This window comes from Carcharodon carcharias, chromosome 6 (assembly GCF_017639515.1).
Source record: "Carcharodon carcharias isolate sCarCar2 chromosome 6, sCarCar2.pri, whole genome shotgun sequence".
Lineage (NCBI taxonomy): Eukaryota > Metazoa > Chordata > Chondrichthyes > Lamniformes > Lamnidae > Carcharodon > Carcharodon carcharias.
This window is the reverse complement of record NC_054472.1, coordinates 146,056,707-146,080,962: the sequence shown is the minus strand read 5'-3', so window position 1 is coordinate 146,080,962 and position 24,256 is coordinate 146,056,707. Positions and strand designations below refer to the sequence as shown.

Sequence of the window (24,256 nt, the reverse complement as noted above, 5' to 3'; positions counted from 1 at the left end):
CTCTACTGCCAATGCTTCATTTTGGATTGTGGCATATCGTTGCTCTGTTTTTGATAATGACCTTGAGGCATAATAAACTGGCCTACGTTTGCCATCTCCCTGAACTTGAAATAATACTGCCCCCAGATCTGTTGACAATGCATCTGCTGCTACCAAGATTGGTAGTTCTGGGTAGTAATGTGCCTAAATTTCAGAGGCAATTAAAATGAAGCCTTTTGTTGACACTGTCTCAACAGAGGTCTCAAAGGCAGGCTCATTGACCTCTGCCAAATTTGGTAGGAACTTGACCATCCCGAGGAATCTTTGAAGATCAGCTACATAGCTACATTCATGGCATATGGAAATTCTCTGATTATTTGTGGTTTTTGCGGATCAACTGTAATTCCAGTGGATTGTACTAGGTGGCCTAGAAATTTGATCATAGGTTTGGCAAATTCACATTCATTCAATGTTAGGCCTGCACCCTGTAAGACTCTCACTCTGTGGTCATGCTCTTTTCTTGTGGAGCCATGTACAAGTATGTCATCGACAGGGCATATTACTCCTTCCATGCATTCTAGGTTTGAGACATGGTTCCCTGGAAAATTTCTGGAGCAGATGCAATTCCAGCTGGTAATCTATTGAAACAATAAAAACCAAATGGTGTTATAACTATGGTCAACAATCAGTTTTCTTTGTCCAAAGGCAAATTTGCTATTTGCATTCAATTTGGTAAATAGAGTACTTCTGGCTAGTTTGGCAAGACTCTCATCCACTGAGGCCATTGAGTGGATCTCACGTTCCATTAATTTATTTAGTTAAGTTAAATCCGTGCATATTCTCATAGAGCTTTTTCGCTTTGGGACCGTGACCATTCCTGAACATCACTTTGTTGGCCAATAAGATAGCTCCCTGCAGTTGCATTTTCTCAGTTTCACCCTTCACTTTGTCCAAGAGTGGGTTTAATACTCCAGTATTTGTTTTCAGTGTCATTTACATCCCCTAGGAAGTTAACTCCCTTTTTCTGTGGGTCTTCCAATTCTTGTACGTGGTTCTGCTTTAATATTTTCTCCCTCTTTTTACGGGTTGTCAACATTTTCAAGCAGCAGACATCTTTGGAGTGGCCTATTTTTCAGCTGTTGTGGCATGCTGCTCCACCTACCGGACATTCTTCTCACTTGCACAGTTTGTTCCTGTTACACCTAAAACATTTCAAGATGATGGTTAATACGTTTTTTTCCCATTTTGGCAGGCTTATGCTTTGGCACACCTTCTCTCCTATGCCCTAGAAACTGAATGGTCTCACTTGAGCTTCTTCTCTAGACCTCGCCTTCACCACAAACAAATGGCTGATTTTGTTTTCTAAGCTCAACTTACCTCGCAATCTGTATTGCTGTGTTAAATTCTCTTTTGTTTGTAAGAGATCTGATAATGCTTCATGTAGGACCCCTAATACGATTCTGTCAAGAATCAGTTCATCCCTTAAGATTCCATAATTGCAGTTCCCTGCCAGCCTGTATAGATCATTAATGAATTAATCCATGCTTTTGCCTGGTCTTTGCTTTCTCTTGTTTAACTTTGCTCTTTCTATAATTAAGTTTCTACGAATGCTGAAATATGAGTCAAATGCTTGCAGGGCTTCTTTGTAAGAAGTTGAAGTCTTATCAACTCCCTGCCTTGCTATCACATAATCAACAAAAGATCCAACTGCATAAAGCAGTGTGCTAACCTGGTCTTCTTGATATTTTTTGTATAAGCCAGAAGCAGTTCTATATCTCCTGAACCTGTTTGCCCCAGAAGGCCTGTTATGAGCCTTCTGCACTCCAAAATGGCTCTGGGAGCAGTAGTGTGGATTCCATGATTCTACTGAGTCCTGGAATTGTTGCTCCTTTACTTCACTTCCCCCACCCCAACAATGTTCATCTCCTGCCTGACAATGTACAACTGTCCTACCCCAACCATGCCCCACCCCGACCCCTGGCAAAGTTCACCTCCCTCCTGGCAATGTTAGCCCCCAGGACAACATTTACCTCCCCCACCCTATCCCCCCATCTGGACAATGTTCACCCACCTCCCCATATAATGTCCAACACCACCACCCACACACACAGTGCTACCCCCGACCAACCCCAGATAGTGCCCATCCCCTCCCACATTCATCTCCAAAATCACTTTCCTGAATCCCTGGCTCCTGTCCAGTCGATGTCGGAAGAGTCAGCATGGTCAGGAAGTGGTGGTGCGGGGGAGTGTTTAGCATTTTGGTGGGGCGTGAGGGAGGGGGTTGAACACTGTTAGTGGGTGAGGGAGGTGGGTGAACACTGTCAGGGGTTGAGGGAGGTGGGTGAACACTGAGGGAGCGGTTTGGTCATTGTCAGGAGGGTGAGGTGGGGTAGCATTGTTAGTGGGGAGAGGCTGAGCAGTGTTCAAGATGACAAGTCCATTTAAAAACAATGTAAGGCAATGAACTGAAGACAGGCATTAAAGGGCGCGTCTTCAGTTCATGATAAGAAAAGAGGACACCACTGTGCTAGAATTGCGCTTGACAATTGGCCTCCCAGCTCTGTTCACCCCTGTATCCATGATGGAGCCGACATCAGAAGGTTCAAAGGCTCTAGTGTAAAATGGTATAGGGACAAATTAAATTGCAGCCAGCATCAGACACACCTTCTCTGCTCCTGACCAGAAGGCGTAGGCCAGTAATTAATGAGAGCACACACACATTGCAGGGACTTCGACAAGCCGGTAAGCTTCTGGAAATTAAGATAATGAATTGGAAAATCAATTGGCTTTTAATTTTGTAGTAGAGTATGGAAAGAAGTCTCTGAACAACTGGGAAACCCATAGAATGCAGATTAGAACAATCACTATTAACAGCAAAATCTATTGGAATGTCTCTTTCAGCAGTCAATATCACTTAAAGAAAGGAAGATAAGATTAGTGATGTTAAAGAAGGGATCACTTTGCTTGTGACAATGCCCTAAGCAAGTTCGAGACCAATAAAGGAATCTGATCAGAAGCACTTGCGATGGACTATGGAGGGTCCTGATTCATCATATCGCTGCTTGATGATCCACATTTGTTGGAAGGTAGAGAGAGACGCCAAGATGGAGCCACCAATCCACACGGAGTACTTCCTCTCGGAGGGAGCGATGATTTTAATCTTCATTTCGTCTGGAACCACGGCTGTGAATTCCTTCTGCATTCGATGAACAATACCTGGGTACATGGTGGATCCACCAGACAAGGCAATACTGGCATACAAATCCTTCCTGATGTCAATGTCACATTTCATGATGCTGTTGAAGATGGCCTCATGAATCCCAATTGTTTCCATTCCTAGGAAGGAAGGTTGGAGGAGTGCCTCTGGACATCGGAAACGCTCATTGCCAATGGTGATGACTTGACCATCTGGTAGCTCATAGCTTTTCTCTAGGGTTGAAGAGGTGGCAGCCATGGCCATCTCAGTTTCAAAGTCAAGAGCCACATAGCACAGTTTCTCTTTGATGTCACGTACAATCTCCCTCTCAGCTGTAGTAGTGAACGAGTACCCACGTTCAGTCAGAATCTTTATCAAGTAGTCAGTAAGGCCCCTGCCAGCTAGGTCTAGCCGTAGAATGGCATGGGGCAAGGCATACCCCTCATAAATGGGCACAGTGTGAGTAACATCATCACCAGAGTCCATTACAATGCCTGTAGTGCGGCCAGAGGCATACAAGGACAATACAGCTTGAATGGAAATATACATGGCTGGTGTGTTAAAAGTCTCGAACATAATCTGGGTCATCTTCTCCCGGTTAGCTTTGGGGTTCAGAGGTGTCTCTGTGAGGAGAACAGGGTGCTCCTCTGGGGCAACTCGAAGTTCATTGTAGAAGGTGTGATGCCAGATCTTTTCCATGTCATCCCAGTTGGTCACAATTCCATGTTCAATTGGATACTTCAGGGTCAGAAGCCCTCTCTTGCTCTGGGCTTCATCACCAACGTAACATCCTTTCTGACATATTCCTATCATCATACCCTGTAATTAGGAAAAAAGTTGTGCTTAGGAAACAAATGTCTTAGGAAACAGAGAGAGGAGAGCGCACGTTTTTTGAAACAGTGAGAGGAGAGCTGGGAGTTTCACAGTTTGAAACAGCGAGAGCAGAGCTAGAGTTTCATTTTGAAACAGCGAGAAGAGAGCAAGAGTTTCAGTTTAAAACAGTAAGGGGAGAGCAGGAGTTTCACAGTTTGAAACAGTAAGAGGACAGCCAGGAGTTTCACAATGGAAACAACATAAGATCGATACTGGTGTTAAAAAAATTAATTACAATAAAGTGTAAAGAACAGGTTATTCTTCAAGCATAAAGAGCAACAATACTAGACTAATTAATTAATTAAAATACAATCGTGATTGCAGGGCGAGTGATGTGTTGCTGCTGAAGCATGTGGGCGCTACTGGACTTAGTGTCCAGTACCTTAGTTGTCATCCAGAACGAACACACCTGTAGTAAATGTTTGCGACTCAAGGTACTTTGGATCCAAGTTAAGGAGCTGGAGTCCAAGCTGCAGACATTGCGCCACATCAGGGAGGGGCAAAGTTACCTGGGTACCTGGGCATTTTGCTCCAGGAGGGGGTCACAATCCTCAGATTAGATCATTCAGATTTGGTCTGCGATCAAGGACAGGAGAGTGTGACTGTAGGTACGGCAGGTATGGGGACCCACGAGGGAGTGCTGGAGAAGGCTTGGCCCCTGCAATTGTCCAACAATTACAAGGTTCTTGCAAGCTGTGTGGACATGAGCGAGGACTGCAGGGAGGATGAGAGAACTGACCACAGCACCATGGTACAGGGAGCCATTCAAGTGGGGGGAGGAAATAGAAACGTAGTTGTGGTAGGGGATTGTATAACTAGGGGAATTGATACTGTTCTCTGCAGCCATGAATATGAGCCCGAAGGCTGTGTTGTCTGTCCAGTGCCAGGGTTAAGGACATCTCCTCAGGGCTGGAGACGAACTTGGAGTGGGAGGGGAGGGATCCAGTTGTCATCATCCACACTAGTACCAATTACATTGATAGGACTAGAAAGGAGGTTTTGCTGAAAGAATTTGAACAGTTAGGCACCAAATTAAAAATCAGAACTTCTAAAGTAATGATCTTGGGATTATTACCTGAGCCACGGGCAAACTGGCATAGGGTAAATAAAGTCAAGAAGTTAAATGTGTGGCTCAAAGATTGGCGTGGGAGGAATGGGTTTCAGTTCATGGGACACTAACACCAGTACTAAGGTAGAAGGGAGCTGTTTCATTGGGCCGGGCTTCATCTGAACTATGCTGGGACCAGTGTCCCAGTGAATTGAATAACTAGGACTGTAGAGAGGGTTTTAAGCTCAATAGAAGGGGTGGGGGAGGGTTCTGGAGAGGGGATGCATAGGTTTACAAAGCAAAAGGATATGGCAGCCTTGCAGGGCAGCTGTTTAGGTAATGATACCCAGAGTGTGACAGGAAGGGACAGAGTGTACAATCATAAAAAGACGGCAGCAGATAGGGTTCAAAGGGGGAAAAATGCTAAAAAGGCAAAATTAATGGCTCTTTATTTAAATGCATGTAGTATTCGGAACAAAATAAATGAATTAACAGCACAAATAGAGGTTAGTGGGTATGACCTTATAGCAATTACAGAGGCATGGTTACAAGGAGACCAAAGCTGGGAACTAAATATTCAGGGGTATGTGACTTTTCAAAAGGACAGGCAGGAAGGAAAGGGTGGTGGGGTAGCTTTGTTAGTACGAGACGGAATAAGTCCGATGGATTGGAAGATGTGGAATCCATATGGGTGAAGGTAACAAGTAACGAGGGGAAGAAAACCTCCTCCAAGGGGACTGGTCTGTAGGACCCCTAACAGCAGCTATGCTGTAGGATAGAGAGTAAATCAGGAGATAATGAGGACATATAAAAACGACAGTATATTAATCATGAGTGACTTTAATCTTCATGTAGATTGGGAAAATCAAAGTGGCAGATGTAGCCATGAGTAAAAATTCATACAGTGTATTCAGGACAGTTTCCTGGAACAATATGTTGTGAATCCAACCAGGGATCAGGCTATGTGTAATAAGGCAGGTTTATTAAATGATCTCAGAGTAAAAGATCCCCTAGGAAACAGTGACCATAACATGGTAGAATTTGGCATTCAGTTTGAGAGTGAGAAACTTGGATCAGAAACAACTGTGCTAATCTTAAATAAGGGTAATTACAAAGGAATGAGGGCAGAGTTGGCTGGAGTGGACGGAGAAATGAGTTTGGCAGAAAAGATGGTTAATGAACAATGGCAGACGTTCAAGAAAATAGTTGATGACTCACAACAAAGATCCCAAATATCCCAGTGAGGAAAAAGGATTCTAGGAAGGGGATAAACCAGCCATGGTTAATCAAGGAAGTTAAGGGTAGTATCAAACTGAAAGAAAAAACATACAGTGCACTAAACCAGAGGATTGAGAAAGTTTTAAAAACCAACTAAAGATAACAAAAAAAAACGAGGGAGAAAATAAACTTTGAGGGTAAATTAGCAAGTAATATAAAAACAGACAGTAAGATCTTCTTTAAATATATAAAAAGGAAGAGAGAGGCCAAAGAGAACATTGGCCCCTTGGAGAATGAGGCTGGAGAAATAATAATGGGGAATCAGGAAATGGCAGAGGAGTTGAATAAATACTTTGCTTCAGTCTTCACAGTAGAAGATGCTAATAGCATTCCAAAAATACTAAATAATCAAGGGGAAAAGGGTGGGGAAGAAATAAATACAATAACTATCACTAGAGCAAAAGTACTAGGGAAACTAATGGGGCTAAAGGCCAATAAGTCCCCTGGACCTGATGGGTTGCATCCTAGGATATTAAAGGAAGTAGTGACAGGGATAGTGGATGCACGGCTAGTAGTCTTACAAGAATCCTTAGACTCTGGAAAGTCCTAGAGGATTGGGAAAGTGCAATTGCCATTATACCCTTATTCAAAAAGGGAGAGAAACAAAAAACAGGCCACTTAGCTTAACATCCATCATTGGGAAAATGGTGGAATGTTTTATAGAGAATGTATTAGCAGAGCATTTAGAAATGCATAATATAATAACCAAGCATGGTTTCATAAAGGGGAAATCATGCCTGGCAAATTTATTAGGATTCTTTGAGGAGGTAACAAGCACAATAGGTAAAGAGGAACCAGTAGATGTAATATATTTGCATTTCCAAAAGGCATTCGATAAGGTACACCACAAAAGGCTGCTTAATAAGGTAAGAGCCCACTGTGGGGGGTAGTAAATTAGCATGGATAGAGGATTGGCTAACCAATAGGAGACAGAGAGTTGAGATAAGGGGGCCATTTTCAGGATGGCATCCTGTAACTAGCGGAGTGCCACAGGGATCAGTGCTGGGCCCTCATTTACAATTATTTACAATATAAATTAATGACTTGGATGAGGTAAGTGAATGTTCTATCACCAAGTTTGCGGATGACACAAAAATAGTGGGAAGACAAGTGGTGAGAATGACATAAGGAGTCTACAGAGGGATATAGACAGGTTAACTGTGTGGGCAAATATTTGGCCGATAGAATATAATGTGGAAAAATGTGAGGTTATGCACTTTGGCAGGAAGAATAGAGGAGAGGAAAATTATTTAAATGGAGAAAGACTGCAGAAAGCTGCAGCACAGAGGGATTTGGCAGTCCTCGTGTATGTATCAAAAAAGCTAGCATACAAGTTCAACAGGTAATAGGGAAGGCAAATGGAATTTTGGTCTTTATTCCAAAGGGAATTAGTATAAAAACAGGGAAGTCTTGTTAACACTATACAAAGCACTAGTTAGACCACACCTAGAATACTGTGAACAGTTTTGGCCCCCTTATCTAATGAAAGATTTACTGGCATTGAAGGCAGTCCAGAGAAGGTTCATTAGGTTGATCCCAGGAATGGAGGGATTTTCTTATGAGGAGAGGTTGAGTAGGTTAGGCCTGTACTCATTGGAGTTCAGAAGAATGAGAGGCAACCTTATTGAAACATTTAAGATTCTTAGGGGGCTTGACAGGGTAGATGCTGAGAGGTTGTTTCCCCTTATGGGAGAATCTAGGACCAGAGGGCATAATCTCAGATTAAGGCGTCACCCTTTTAAGACAGAGATGAGGAGGAATTTCTTCTCTCAGAGGGTAGTGAATCTGTGGAATTCTTTACTGCAGAGGGCTGTAGAGGCTGAGCTGTTAAGTATATTCAAGGCTGAGATAGACAGATTTTTAATCAGTAAGAGAATCAAGGATTATGGGGAGAAAGCAGGAAAGTGGAGTGGGGGATTATGAGATCAACCATGATCTCATTGAATGGCGGAACAGACACGATGGGCCCAATGGCCTACTTCTGCTCCTACGGCTCATGGTGTTATGGTCTTATGGACTATCATCATAGAAAGTATACTTCAATTCTTAGTTAGCCAGTAAAAATAAATAACCACATATGGGTTTGTATACACAGTGCCATAATTGGTGATCAAGAGTATTAAAATCTTGTGACTCAGTGACATCAGGTGGAATCTTGTGAAATTCCTGGGAGCAGGAAGCGAGATAGGCGGAGGCACTTAATTGTGCAGGAGGCCAAAAGTCAGCTTCTCGTTGGTAGGATGAAACTACGGAATTAAATTGGTGGTGGACTGATGGTGGATCAAGCTTCCCGATGGCAAGCGTTGGGTACCTTTTTTTAAAACATTTGCATGTCATATGTGCTCTTTAAAAGGCAACCTCACCAGAATTGGGTGTATATTTCCAATAAAGTAATCAGTGAGCAAGAAACACGTGCCTTCAGATTCAGGACTGCTTAAATGTGCCGCGCAGCAGGTGAGTTATCTTCTTGGTGGATTTGGAGTGAGTATTAGCTGCTTTCTTTTCTATGTGGAGCTTTGTTCAACTACCAGAGAGGAGCCATTGATGATTGAAATTGGGTTGTAGCAGTCAAAAGGGAAAGGGGCATGGCTGACCGAGGAAGGGAGGGAGGAAGGTGATAGTCAAAGGGGAGTGCAGCCAGGGCTGACTGAGGAAGGGAGGAAGGTAGGGAGGTGGCAGAAAAGGGGAGCATGGCCAGGGCTGACTGAGGGAGGAAGGGAGGCAGGCAGGGAGGGAGAGAAATGGCAGCAAAGGTGAACACAGCGAGGTCTGGTCAAGGGAGGGAGGGAGGTGACTGTCAAAGGGAAACGCAGCCAAGGCTAACTGAAGGAGGGAGGGGAAATGCAGGTGAAGGGTTTACTTTTTAAAAATAATTAATTCTCATGAAGTGTGGGTGTTGCTGGCATGGCTGGCATTTTTCGCCATCCTTAGTTATCCTGAGAATGTGGTCTTTGGCCTTCTTCTTAAACTTCTGCAGCTCAGGTAGTAAGTACTCTTTTTAATGATTTTTCATTGTAATGTTTTGTTACAACTGAGAAATTTGCAAAGCCAGTTCAGGAAAAATTAAGAGACAAGCACCTTGCTGTGAGGCTCGTGTCCCATGTGGGTCAGGTTAGATAAGGGCAGCAGGTTTCCTTTCCTAATGGACATTAGTGAACCAGATGGGTTTTTATAACATTTTGATAGTTGTTTATTTCCAGCTTTTTTTAAATCACAAAATTTAAATTCTCTGGATTGTTAGTTTAGAGTTATTGTCAAACATGTCTCGGTGGTGGCGTTCTCATTCAAGTAAAAGTATTATGAGTTTAGGAGAATAAGGTGTGATCTTATTGAAACATATAACATCCTGAGGGGATAGGGTGGGTACCTGGAGGATGTTTTCTCTTCTTGGGGAAATTAAAACTAAGTGACATAGTTTAAAAATTAGAGGTCTCCCTTTTAAGACAAAGATTAGGAGAGTTTATTTTTCCAGAAGGGTTGCTGGCATGTGGAATTATCTTCCCCAGAAAGTAGTGGTGGCTGAGTCTTTGAATTTAAGGCTGAGTTAGATAGATTTTTATTAGGCAAGAGAGACAAGTGCTATGGGGGACAGACGGGAAAGTGGAGCTGAGACCACAACCAGATCAGCCATGATCTTATTGAATGGTGGAATAGGCTCAGAGGCCAAAATGGCCTACTCCTGCTCCTATGTTCCTATCTTCCTATGTTCCTATGCCCTACTCCAGAGACTTCAGCACATATTCAAAGCTGACACTTCAGTGGGAATGCTGCATTGTCAGAGTTGCCACTTTTCGGATGAAATGTTAAACCGAGACCCTACCAGCCCCTCAGGTATGTGCAAGTGACAAGTATGTGTAGATCTCGCCAATGTCTTGACCAATTTTTACCCCTCAAAAACATCACTAAAGCAGATTACCTAATTATTTACTTCATTGTTGTTTATGGGACTCTGCTATGTGCAGGTGGACTAATGCTACATGGACAGAATTTTGTGAATTCAGTCCCTGATGAAATGCTGGTACTATTAGTGAGTCAGGAACCTATTCACAGCTTCAGTGGGTTTTACTAAGGCTCTCCAACTGAGCCACGGCATTAATATCCCACCTGCGGGTTCCCTGGCCGATCAGGGAGGGAGGACAGGATGACACACTCGATCTTTCCAAGGAAGCATTTCTAATTAAAAGGAACCTGGCATGGTTTACAATGGTTCAATAGGATACGGATATTGGAGCCAGCAGCAACGATTGGAATGGAGAGAAAATAAGACTAAAAAGTGCTGGACAAACTTAGTAGGTCAGTCTGCATCTGTGGAGAGAAGCAGAGTTAGCGTTTCACGTCAATTAGAACAGATCAGAACATATATCCCTATTCCTTCAAAATCATGGGATTATCAACCTAATAGCATTTTACCGCATAGGCTGCAGCAATTCAAGCAGACCAATACCTTCTCAAGGGATAGATGCCAACATTGCCAAAGATACCCAATCTGAAGAATGAATATTTTAAAAAACTTAATATCCAAAATAACCTTCATATTATTCCTTATGAGTTCAAGTTGTTTAATAAAACCTTTTTTTTAAAATATCCATGAAATATTAAAACCCTTTGATCGAACTTTAAGACAATGATTAAGTAGCTGAGTCATGGCAATCAAGCTTCTGTACCTACCAATGGATGAAAGGTGTGCTACTCATGTTAATCAAAGAAGGAATGCAAATGGAGCAATAGTGAAAGAAGTCCACATTTTCAGACTCATCAACCCTCCTTGATCAGGCTCCCATCTTTTCCTTCATAAACCTGACTTCATTCAAAACTGTTGTCCATTGCCAAACTTGCACTGTGTTCTATTCACCTGTCACTAATTATGATCTACTTTGATTCCTGGTCCATCAATTCCTCATTTTAAACTTCTCATTCTCAGATTTAAATCCCTCTATGACCTCACTTCTCATTATCTTTGTAGTTTCTTCCAGGCCCATAATCCTCCAGGAACAATGCAAACTTCAAACTGTGAGGGGCTAAGAACTCACTGTATATTTTTTTTAATAAAATATATATAGATGTCCTCATTGCTATTTCAAACATTTTAAAATTGAACAAGATGGCTGAACCAATGTCTGTCTGTGCCTCCTGAACAAAAGAAGTCATGTTGCAGTTTCAAGGAAACTCACACCTCGTTATCTCTGAAGAGCCATTAACGACCATCTGTGGACTACACAACTAAACTTCGAAGAGAGCTATACAAAGGTCATCTGTATTAATAACCCAGGTCAAAAGGAGACTGATGGTCTGCTAAGACAAAAGGTTTTGCAACCTTTCTTTCAATTCATAATGGCTGATATATGTGGAAATCTTCAAAACCCAGCCACATTCCAAACAATAAACTACAGAGTGTGATAATGAGCAAAAGAAGATATTAGGAGAGGTAGCAAAGAGATTTAAAGAGCTTCTTAAATGAGGAGAGAGAAAGGTGGGGCGGCTGAGGGAGGCAATTTCAGAGATTAGGGCCTGGATATTTAAAGGCACTGCTGCTAATATTGGGCCAAAGCAAGTGGGAGATTTCATAAAAGGTCAGGATTGTGTTATGGACAGGATGGGATTAATTTAAACTGCACTAATTTTTCCTCCCGCCACACGTCCATAAACAGAAAGGTGATTTGATTTGTTTCCCTCTTTATAAGTGGTGGTGTATCTCCCAAACCCTTTGTTGGAGACCGAGTGGAGAGGTGATGGGTCATGTGACATAGGCCTTTGGCTTGTTGAACAAGTAATATTGCCTTGCTGAGCTGAAGAGCTCAGCCTGCTTTTTATCATCTGACCAGCAGCCTCACAGACAAGGAGCTCTGCTCAGGCAGAACACCTAGCCCCATCTACCCTGCTTCTGCTGGAAATTCTTACCATCGCCTATCAGACTGATTCATCTCTGCATGTCTATCTCAGCTTGTGAAGTCAGCACCACCGGAAAAGGGAATTAATCAGCATTAGTTTTCCATCCGCTGGCCTCCATGAAGGAATACCTCATTGGAATTTGATTCTGGATTCTGATGGCTATGTGAAACAATATTTATTTTCTCTGTGGTCTCTGTGCTGTAAAACCTTCTCTCTATCCCTCTTTTTACTGTATGAATGCATGGGGGTGACTTTGCGACCCACTCCACATTTTGAGTGGGTGCAGATAAACTAACCCTTTGAGCTCAGGTTATCTCGAGTTTACTGTGGGGTTATTAATCAAAAATTGGATCACACCAGAACCAAGGGTTTCGGAAATACACCACCGCTTATAAAGAGGGAAACAAATCAAATCACCTTTCCATTTATGGATGTGTGGTGGGAGGAAAAATTAGTGCAGTTTAAATTAATCCCATCCTGTCCATAACACAATCCTGACCTTTTATGAAAACTCCCACTTGCTATGGCCCAATATTAGCAGCAGTGCCTTGAAATATCCAGGCCTCAATCTCTGAAATTGCCTCCCTTAGCTGCCCCACCTTTCTCTCTCCTCATTTAAGAAACTCTTTAAATCTATCTATTTGACAAATCTCTTTGCTACCTCTCCTAATATCTTCTTTTGCTCATTATCACGCTCTGTAGTATTAATAGTGGGCTTCCAATTTTTGTGAATTATACTTTCTTCAGTTTTCATTCTTTATTTAAGCAGAAAAGGAGGGACAGAGAAATACACAGAGAAGCAAAAAAGATGACAGCAGTTAGCGAGTTGAAGGTCACCGCTCATGAAAAAAGATAGTTAAGAGTTAAAAACAGAGTCTCTTTAAATACCGACCTCATGTTCAAGCTGCCCCACAATGGAGGGAAACACAGCTCGAGGAGCATCATCCCCTGCAAACCCAGCCTTACACATCCCAGATCCATTATCCACAACCAGAGCTGCAATCTCCTCATCCCCCATAGCTCAGAATCTGCTAGAAATCACTGCATAGGGAGAGAGAGAGAAAAACAATGCATCAGCACTTTGAGAAAATGGTAGTTATTTCATATCTCCCAATCACAAAACCTCTTACCTTCTTTCAGTAAAATCCAATGTTAAGCACTTTTCAACCTGAATGAGGATTATGTGTTCATTGCTTTTCCCTCCTTAATACTGCACTAGGCTCCAGCTCATTGACATCATGAGATAGACACAAGGTTGGGGATGGTGGGGGGGTTGAAGGTCCAAGGTATTCATCAAATAAAATTCCATTTATTAAAAATCTCCTTTTAAATAAATGTATGCCTATAAAAATTAAAAACATTTCTCCTTTTTTCTGCTGCTGGATTATACCTTTTAGCTGGTGGGGGACAGGTTTTTCTTATGACCTTGTCAGTACATGCCATCCATCTATGGTTGGGTGACATTAATAGAAAGTAAAATTAAATGAAAGCGGGGGCGTCGAAGATCAAGTGAGGGAGTTTGGAGCACATGGGGAAGAGAGGGGGTATGTAATTGGAGATCGGATTGTGGGGGAGGCGGAGATTGTGGAAGAGTGAGGGGGGCTGGCAGATAGCAGGGTGTGTAAAGAGGTTAGCTTGTTGGGCCTGGAGAAATCATTTCTGCTCCGACACATAAACAGTGCTATAAATATACATACCTCAGAGACCCAGCCCTTCTTACATCATTTTACCTGCCATGTTTCCAGAGCCCTGGGAACCCCAACCTTCATAGGTTATAAATAAAACAATCCTTTTGAAATGGAGACAAGCAGCCTCCTTAAAAGCTTTGACTGACAAACTCGCTTCCAGAGAGCAGACTGGTCGTCAGCACAAAAGTGGTCTCTGTTAAAAGCAGGAATGCCAGGTTGATGGGTTCGGGTCAGATTTGATATTTTATTTTTTTTATTTCCCGTACAACCTCAACCATCCATTCTTAGAGTTTACTCATAGGTTCATAGACACATAGACATTTACAGCACAGAAGGAGGCCATTCGGCCCATTGTGTCTGCACTGGTCAACAAAGATCTGACTACATTAATCTCATTTTCCAGCACTTGGCCCATTGCCCTGGAGGTTTCTACCTCTTACCTTAAATCTATGCCCCCTGGTTATTGACCCCTCTACTAATGGAAAAAGTGCCTTCCTATCCACCCTATCTATGCCCCTCATAATCATATGCACCTCTATCAGGTCTCCTCTCAACCTTCGCTGCTCCAAGGAAAACAACCACAGCCAATCCAATCTTGCCCCATAGCTCAGATCCTCCAGCCTAAGCCGCATCCTGGTAAATCTCCTCTGCACCCTTTCCAGTGCAGTCACATCCTTCCCATAATGTGGTGGCCAGAACTGCACATGGTACTCCAGTTGTGGCCTAACCAGTGTCTTTTACAGTTCCAGCATAACCTCCCTGCTCTTGTAGTCTATGCCTCGGCTAACAAAGTCAAGTATCCCATATGCCTTCTTAACCATCTTATCTACCTGCCCTCTTCCTTTAGGGATCTGTCGGTATGCACACCAAAGTCCCTCTGATCTTCAGTACTTTCCAGGATTATCCCATTTATAGTGTAATCCTTTGCCTTGTTAGCCCTTCCCAAGTACATTACCTCACATTTTTCTGGATTGAACTCCATTTGCCACTGTTCTGCCCACCTGACAAGTCCATTGATATCCACCTGTAGTTTACGGTTATCCACCTTCCCCACAAAGGAGGAAGGTGGAATTTAATGCCCTCCCCTGAGGCAGGTTTAGTGGAGAGGGACATTTAATCGAGTGGGAGGGTGACAGGTGGGGTCCCTGCCATTTTCCCGCCACTGTCCCATTTAAGTCCAGGGCAGGAAGGCCCACAGACAGCCTAGCTGCCCTGCCACGAATTAAGGCCCTTAAGTGGGTAATTAATACTGCTGCTGGTATTCACCCAGCAACGGGCAGAGGACATGCCACGCGGGAAGCCTATGTTGCTTATGGCATTTGGGGGTCATGTGTCTCTCATTCAAAGGGACTCAGTGTCTGATCGAGGAACCTGACATCTGGAATAGGGGGTTCACTAGGAGCCACTCTCATGCCTTTATTACTGACCTCCTCTGCCAAAACCCTTACCCTGTGAATCCCATCCCGCCATCACTCACCTGTGGCCTGGGACCCTCAGCAATCCTGGGCCACGGGTCAGCAGCAGCCACCATTCCCACTGGCACAGCTGCCAGTCTCTGATTGGCAGCTTTCAGGCAGCAGAACTTCAGCCCCCGGGGTGCTTGATCCCTGGGAATACCTGTCGCTGCCCGGTTAAGGATCTGAATGGCACTTAATGTGCCAGGCCATCCAGAAACGAGGTGACACCGGTCTCTCATCAGCTCTTTGGCTGGCAGGCGAGTCTCCCCTTCGCCTCCATTAAATTGAGCCCACAGGAAGGGAAAGCAAAAGAAAAGGACAAAAAGAGAATGTCAGGCTGAAACAGAGAAATAGGAGCCAGAGACAGACAAAGTAACAAAGGTTGGGATCAGAGGCTGATATGCAAAGATAGAAAGAAAACCTAGTCTGTGGGAGCTTTAGAAAAATAGAGATGGAGAGATACAGAAACAAACACAGGAAGATGGGCAAAAATGAGAGAGAGACAGAGAGAGACAATATTGGGGAAAAATAGAGAAGCAGAGAAATAGCGTGACAGGAACAAAGAGGAAACAAAGAGAAATTTAGAGATGGGATAGAGAGTAGGCAAGCAAGAAATCAATTGAGAAACAGAAACACAGAGAGAGATAGAAATGGGGATAAAGAGAGAGAGAAAATGAGAGAAATACAGATCTAAAGGCTGTATTTTACGTTCTTTAAACCTAATCATGAGACGGGACCATTTCTGGATACCGATGCTGCACTTGGCATTGTGCCCACCAGCATAATGTTCCGGGAGATGGGCAGGTTCCTGAGGCTTCAGGTCCAATCAGAAGGCCTGCAGCCTTGAAGGGACATTAGCCCTAGCAGCAGAGGTGGGTTCTGCTCCTGAGAGTGTTTCAATCTTGAGGAGCACTCTGAAGAGGTATCAATTTTTTAAAAAATAAACTATAGTGCAGATGCCAGGCCACCCTTGTGGAAGAGAAACTATGACAGCAGCTGCAGCCCACTGAACCATACGACTCCAATAGTGGGAAGGTGTAAGTAGACTGAGGCCCTCATGCCTGTTGCCAGCCAGGCTTTAGGCTCAGAGGGGTCTCATTCACCACCACGAAGGTTCGGAAGGTGTCCGCAAACCACCCACATAGGATACAGTTGACTACCTGCCGCTGCCAAGTGGCTAGGCCTTGCCACTACCATTGCGCCTCGAGCAAGAACAGCCCACTGGCTCGATACCCTCCTACCTGATGCCACATGCCGCCCTCGTTTTCTCCTGGTTAAATCATCAAAGCCACCTCAGCAGGACTGGTAAGATTTTGCAGAGAGAGAGAATGAGAGGACGTGTGACAGTCAGATTCAGAGAGACAAAGAGAGAGGCAGAGAGAATAAGTGAGAGGGATATAGGTATAGATGCAGAGAGCATGGGAAGACCAAAAGAAACAGACAGAGGGAGAGGGAGAGGGAGAAAGAAGTAACAAGTTATCCCTATCTGGTACTGAACTGTTTGTCCCTGTACATATGCAACACACAGAAGCGCACATTAAGAAATAGTAGTCCTTGCAATTGCTAATCACTCCCTGTTGACATGGGGGCCTAGAGGGCCAGCTCGTCCAGTCAATGGTGTCCTGCAACATCAGGACGCCTGCTAACCTGACGGACTCATGAGCCCTTTCATATAGGTCTTCCTTCCTCAGGAAAAAGAGGATGACGTTCCCTCTGCTCCTGTGGAGCACCTCCCTGTTGTCTCTATCCATGGCCAACTGTGACACGTTCCACCTGGAAGGATTCTGTGGTGTAGAATGTAAGGACAATGGTGATCTTCACAACCACTGAAAGAGGCATTCTCACCCTGGTTCGCAGCTCCGAGTCACGGTGAAGGAGGTGGCACATCCATCATTACCTCCTTTGTGAAGCATAGCCTCTTAAGACACCACTCCTGGCTCTTTGGAGTGGTGCCCCTTGAAGACTTTTCTGAGTAGGGCTTTCTATGGAGAGCTCTCCTTCTCTTCCCTCCTCCAAGAGTTTCCCCTATTTCCTCCTCCTCTGCATGTCCTACTCATGTAAAAGCAATAGGCTTTGCAACCATAGGCTCCATAACTATGCAAGGTAACTTTATTTTTTGTCTTCCTAACAAAAATCATCCAAAAGATTTTCATTTATCCAGTCTCCCCCCATAATTAAAAACCATAAATAATATGATCCCCAGAATCATATTATTGAATCTCTTTCCCATCATCTTCAAGGTCTTGGCATCTTCACACCAAATCACAGAAGAACTTTAATGTTCAAAGCTATACACAATATTCTAACTGTGGCCTAACTAATAATTTGTATAGGGTCATGGCTTCCAATTTCAGATGGGCACAAACCTGCAATGTACTAGCCATACATGCACATGTACAGGAACCAACACTGAGTCATACACAAATTGTGCAGTGAGCAATCCTGGTAATATCCACAATGCTTTTATTCTACCAACCATCTTCGGGCTTCCAGGATGGCAAGAGATGCTCCCCCGTCCAGACATGGCTCATGACCCCCTTCCACCATTCCACCACACAAGATCAGAGGGCCTTCAATGAAAGCCGTGTAGCCACCTGCAATACCATGAAGTAAATCATCGGCCTCCTAGAACAAAGGTTTGATAGCTTGGGGGATCTCTACAGTATATACACAAGAGGGTGTACATGTTTGTGTGCTGCATCGTCCACAACTTTATGCAATTATGAAGACCCAACCATTACTTCCTGGGATGCAGAGGCCACATTAAGAGAAAGTGGAGGAGGAGGAGGGAAGAGGAGACAATATCCACCAAATCAAACACATTGTGAGGCTTCAATTTAGTTAAAAGAAACTTACCCCCTTCCAACATGGACCTACCATTCCGTAACAGTACATCTATTTCAGACTCCCGATCATAAAGTTGCTTTGGCCAACATCATTCAATAATGGCCAACAAAAACATTCACCACAATAACGTTACCCAGAGATATATCAACACTACAAAAGAAGGAACAGATCACACTTACGCATTAATTAGCACCAGCTTTGCAGATGCCCTTGTCTGGCATGGTACTCCTACGTAGTGCTGCCCCAGAGGCTGGAGCGTGGCTGTTGACTTTCACTGGGTTAGTCTGAGATCCCCTTGTAGGATGTCCTTGAGCAGCTCTGGAACTTGATGGACCAATGTCAGATTGGTAGGAGCAGTCTGCACTGACTTGCTGAGAGCAAAAGCAAGGACATTGGCAGAGTGGCAAAGGTAAACAAATGCTGTCAACCTCAAGACAGCACAGTAGGTTCATGCTCTATGATGCCACTGCCATTCCCACAGGCACAACCTCTGCAACCCTCATAACCTGCTGGAGCACAGTCTGCTGAACTGCTGTGGGAACCTGCAGTTTGAAATCCATATCCATGATGTCAACTGTCTGTGTCTGGACGGTAGCAGTCCAAGTCTGCATGCCCGCAGCTGGGGGTTTCATGACTTGTATCAGAACTTCCACTGATACATCAGAGACCTCCGTCTCTACTGCAGACAGAGCAACCTTTCTACATTATGTACTGCCAACCTTTTCAGCACATCCTCTTTAACCATTTTTATCCTACCCGTTATTGCTACTGCCTCCTGCTTTACTATTACATTGGCAGTACCCTCTCCTCTACATCCACAAGCTGATTTCCTTTTTGCTCTTTATTGAGGCCCACCCTTCCTTTGACTCTCATTTTACAACTTAATTATTTATAAAATTTTGGGTTCCCTTTTATGCTAGTCATTAATTTAGATTAGCGCTCAACATCGGAAAAGACAGAAAGAGAGAGACAGAGTAAAGCAGAAAATATTGAAGGATTGATGAAAGTGGTACTGAAAAGAAGGCAGAGAAAGAGAGAAAAAAGATTTAAAAATTTACAGAGACCTGGGAAAGAGGTAGAAAGAGAAACAGAATGAAATGAGTGACAGCAAATAAAATGACAGAGAGAGATAGACTCAGTGGGAAAGAGAACTATAGTCATAGGAAGAAACAGAAGGGACGAAGATTTTTTTATATATTCAAACAGAGGATGTAGCCATCACTGGCAAGTCTGGCACTTATTGTCCATCTCTAGTTACCCTTGACAAAGAGATGGAGACTTCCTCTTGAACCACTGCTGTCTATGTGTTGGAGGTATTTTCACAATGCTGTAAGGTAGGGAGTTCCATCATTTTGACCCAAAAGTATGATTTGTGACTTGAAGGGGATCTTGGAGGTAATGGTGCTCCCAAGCGCCTGCTGTTCTCGTACTTCTAAGTGGTGGAGGTTATGCGTCTGGGATTCAGAATGAAGAAAGATGGATAGCTGGAGAAACCATCAATGGAGAAAAGAGTGGGGGAGGAGGGAAGGGTAAAACTCCAACAAGTATGACTAATGAGAAACAAAGCAGCAGGTTAGCATGTCGGGGTGTGGATTCAACTTCATGGAAAATTATGAAAAAACTGAAAAGAAAGGAGAGCCCAGGAGAGGCTATTAAAGTCCCCAGAACATAAAATAGGACAGAGTGTATGGAAAGGGCTAGGAATCTAACTTCAAGCACATCAGATAAAGGGACGGCAATGAGAAAGGGGACGGGAAATACAGGACTGAAGGTGTTGTATCTAAATGCACGCAGTATATGAAATAAGGTAAATGAGCTTGTGGCGCAGATTGAAATTGGCAGGTATGATGTGGTGGGCATCACGGAGACGTGGCTTCAAGGGGATCAGGACTGGGAGCTAAATATCCAAGGATATACATCCTATCGAAAAGATAGGCTGATTGGCAGAGGGGGTGGGGTTGCTTTGTTAGTAAGAAATGAAATTAAATCGATAGCAAGAAATGACGTAGGGTCAGATGCTGTAGAATCTGTGTGGATAGAGTTGAGGAAAAGCAAAGGTAAAAAAACCATAATGGGAGTTATGTACAGGCCTCCAAACATTGGTCAGGATGTGGGGCACAAGATACACCAGGAGATAGAAAAGGTGTGTAAGAAAGGCAAGGTTACAGTGATCATGGGGGATTTCAATATGCAGGTAGACTGGGAAAATCAGGTTGATAGTGGATCCCAAGAAAAGGAATTTGTGGAATGTCTACGAGATGACTTTTTGGAGCAGCTTGTGGTGGAGCCCACTAGGGAACAGGCAATTCTAGATTTAGTGATGTGTAATGAGGCAGATTTGATAAGGGAGCTTAAGGTGAGGGAACCCTTAGGAGGAAGTGACCATAATATGATAGAATTTACCCTGCAATTTGAGAGGAAAAAGCTAGAAACCGATGTAATGGTATTACAGTTGAATAAAGGCAACTACAAAGGCATGAGGGAGGAGCTGGCCAGAATTGACTGGGACATGAGCCTAGCAGGAAAGACAGTGGAACAGCAATGGCAGGAGTTTCTGGGAGTAATTTGGGAGACACAGCAAAAATTCATCCCTAGGAAGAAGAAGCATACTAAAGGGAGGATGAGGCAACCATGGCTGACAAGGGAAGTCAGGGACAGCATAAAAGCTAAAGAGAAAGCATACAATGCGGCGAAGAGCAATGGGAAACCAGGGGATTGGGAAGCCTACAAAGACCAACAGAGGACAACTAAAAAAGAAATAAGAAGGGAGAAGATTAAATATAAGGGTAAACTAGCTAGTAATATAAAAGAAGATGGCAAGAGATTTTTTAGATAAATAAAGGGTAAGGGAGAGGCAAAAGTGGACATTGGGCCGCTGGAAAGTGACGCTGGAGAAGTAGTAGTGGGGCACAAGGAAATTATGGAGGAACTGAATAGGTACTTTGCGTCAGTCTTCATGGCGGAAGACATGAGTAACAACCCCAAAGTTCAAGAGAGTCAGGGGGCAAGGTGAGTATGGTGGCCATTACCAAGGAGAAGGTGCTAGGAAAACTGAAAGGTCTGAAGGTGGATAAATCACCTGGACCAGATGGATTACACCCCAGATTTCTCAAGGAGATAGCTGAAGAGATAGTGGGGGCGTTAGCGGTGATCTTTCAGGAATCACTGGAATCAGGAAGGGTCCCAGAGGACTGGAAAATTGCTAATGTAACACCCCTGTTTAAGAAGGGAGTGAGGCAAAAGATGGGAAATTACAGGCCACTTAGCTTGACCTTGGTCGTTGGTAAGATTTTAGAGTCCATTATTAAGGATGAGATTTCAGAATACTTGGAAGTGCATGGTAAAATAGGGCAAAGTCAGCATGGTTTCATCAAGGGGAGGTCATGCCTGACAAATCTGTTAGAATTCTTTGAGGAGGTAACAAGTAGGTTAGACAAAGGAGAGCCAATGGACGTTATCTACTTGGACTTCCAGAAGACCTTTGACAAGGTGCCGCACAGGAGGCTGCTCAGTAAGATAAGAGCCCATGATGTTAGAAGCAAGGTACTAGCATTGATAGGAGATTGGCTGTCTGGCAGGAGGCAGAGAGTGGGGATAAGGGGGTCCTTCTCAGGATAAGTGGAGTTCCTCAGGGTTCAGTGTTGGGACCACAACTTTTCACTTTATACATTAATGATCTAGATGAAGGAACTGAGGGCATCCTGGCTAAGTTTGCAGATGATACAAAGATAGGTGGAGGGACAGGTAGTATTGAGGAGGCGGGGAGGCTGCAGAAGAATTTGGACAGGTTAGGAGAATGGGCAAAGAAGTGGCAGATGGAATACAACGTGGGGAAGTGTGAGGTCATGCACTTTGGTAGGAAGAATAGAGGCATAGACTATTTTCTAAATGAGGAGAGAATTCAGAAATCTGGAGTGCGAAGGGTCTTGGGAGTCCTAGTCCAGGATTCTCTTAAGGTTAACTTGCAGGTTGAGTCGGTAGTTAGGAAGGCAAATGCAATGTTGGCTTTTATTTCGAGAGGACTAGAATATAAAAGCAGGGATGTGCTGCTGAGGCTTTATAAGGCTCTGGTCAGACCACATTTAGAATATTGTGAGCAATTTTGGGCCCCATATCTCAGGAAGGATGTGCTGGCCCTGAAGAGGGTCCAGAGGAGGTTCACGAGAACAATCCCAGGAATGAAAGGCTTAATGTTTGAGGACTCTGGGTCTATACTCGATGGAGTTTAGAAGGATGAGTGGGGGTCTGATTGAAACTTACAGAATACTGAAAGGCCTGGATAGAGTGGACCTGGGGAAGATGTTTCCGTTAGTAGGACCCGAGGGCACAGCCTCAGAGTAAAGGGAAGACCTTTTAAAACAGAGATGAGGAGAAACTTCTTTTGCCAGAGAGTGGTGAATCTATGGAATTCATTGCCACAGAAGGCTGTAGAGGCCAAGTCATTGAGTGTATTTAAGACCGAGATAGATAGGTTCTTGATTGGTAAGGGGATCAAAAGTTAGGAGGAGAAGGCGAGAGAATGGGATTGAGAAACTTATCAGCCATGATTGAATAGCGGAGCAGACTCGATGGGCTGAATGGCCTAATTTCTGCTCCTATGTCTTATGCTCTTATGGTTTTAAACCAACTAAGGCAGACAGAAAGCAAGAGAAGAGGGAAAGAAAAGAAAGTTACAAAGATAAAGAAAAATAATTGAAAGCAGAGTGTGTGCAGATATCAGAGAGAGGGAAAAGGTGACATCATGGGGTTCTCAACATCATGTCTGGACCTCATGAAGTCTCATGGCATCAGGTTAAACACAGGCAAGGAAATCTCCTGCTGGTTACCACCCAACACCGTCAGCTGATGAACCAGTACTCCTCCATGTTGAACACGACTTGAAAGAAGCACTGAGGGTGGCAAGAGTGCAGAATGTACTCTGGGTGGGATACTTCAATGTCCATCATCAAGAGTGGCTCGGTAGCACTACCACTGACCAAGCTGGGTGAGTCCAAAAGGACATAGCTGCTAGGGTCTGTGGCAGGTGATGACCTCGCCCTCACCAGTCTACATGTTGCAAATGCATCGGTCTAAGACATTCTATGACAGGAGTGACCACCACACAGTCATTCAGGAGACGAAGCCTTGCCTTCATGTTGAGGATACCCTCCATCATGTAGTGTGGCACTACCACCATGCTAAATGGGATAGATTTTGTACAAACCTAGCAACTCAAAACTGGGCATCCATGAGGCACTGGAGGACATCTGCAGTAGCAGAATTGTGCTCGAACATAAACTGTAACCTCATGGCCCGGCATATCCCCCACTCTAAGGGGAGGACCCACCATCCGTGGTTAACTAAAGATGTTAAAAAAAGCATCAAACTTAAGGAAAAAGCACACAACTCCACAAAGATGAGAATGGCAGAGAATGACTAAAAGGTTAATCAGGAGAAAGAAATTAGAGTATGAGAGGAAGCTAGCTAGAAATGTAAAAACGGATAGCAAGAATTTCAATAGGTATTAAAAAGGAAAAGAGTAAGTAAAATAAGTGTTGGTCATCTAGAGATTGACAGTGAGGAGTTAATAGTAGATAATGAGAAAATAGCGGAAGAAATTAACATATATTTTGCTTCTGTGTTCACTATAGAGTATACAAAAAACATTCCAGTAATAGCTGCAAATCAGGAGGTGAATGGGAGAAAGGAACTTGATGAAATTGAAATCACTAGGGAAACGGTACTGAGCAAATCAATGGAGCTGCAGGCTGGCAAGTCTCCAGGTCCCAATGGACTACATCCTAGAGGCTTAAAAGAGGTTGCTAATACCGTAGCCGATGCACTAGTGTTAATTTTCCAAAATTCACTAAAACCTGGAAAGGTTCCATCAGATTGCAAAGTAGCAAATATAATCCCTATATTCAAGAATGGAGGGAGGCAGAACACAGGAAACTATAAGCGTTAGCTTGACGTCTGTCATGGGGAAGTTATTAGAATCAATCATAAAGGAGGTTATAGCTGG

General features: G+C 43.7%; 1 protein-coding gene across 2 annotated transcripts; it reads right to left on the bottom strand.

Annotated features, from left to right (window-relative positions):
* Positions 1–2,989: 2,989 nt before the first annotated feature.
* Positions 2,990–13,281, bottom strand: LOC121279143 (actin, cytoplasmic type 5-like). Of its 2 annotated transcripts, none has more exons than XM_041190118.1 (2): positions 13,156–13,281; positions 2,990–3,994 (listed from the first exon to the last, which is right to left on the bottom strand). In XM_041190118.1, the coding sequence occupies exons 1-2, from the start codon at positions 13,279–13,281 to the stop codon at positions 2,990–2,992; spliced, it is 1,131 nt and encodes a 376-aa protein (XP_041046052.1). The 2 variants fall into 2 exon arrangements, with proteins under 2 accessions (XP_041046052.1, XP_041046053.1); XM_041190119.1 differs by having other exon boundaries at positions 2,990–3,865.
* Positions 13,282–24,256: the final 10,975 nt, after the last annotated feature.

Coding starts and splice junctions, on each gene's coding strand:
- LOC121279143 (XM_041190118.1), bottom strand. CDS start 13,281: ATGGGGGATGAGGAGATTGCAGCTCTGGTTGTGGATAATGGATCTGGG. Junction 3,995..13,155: donor TGGGGCAGCTTGAACATGAG/GTCGGTATTTAA, acceptor TCCTAATTACAG/GGTATGATGATAGGAATATG.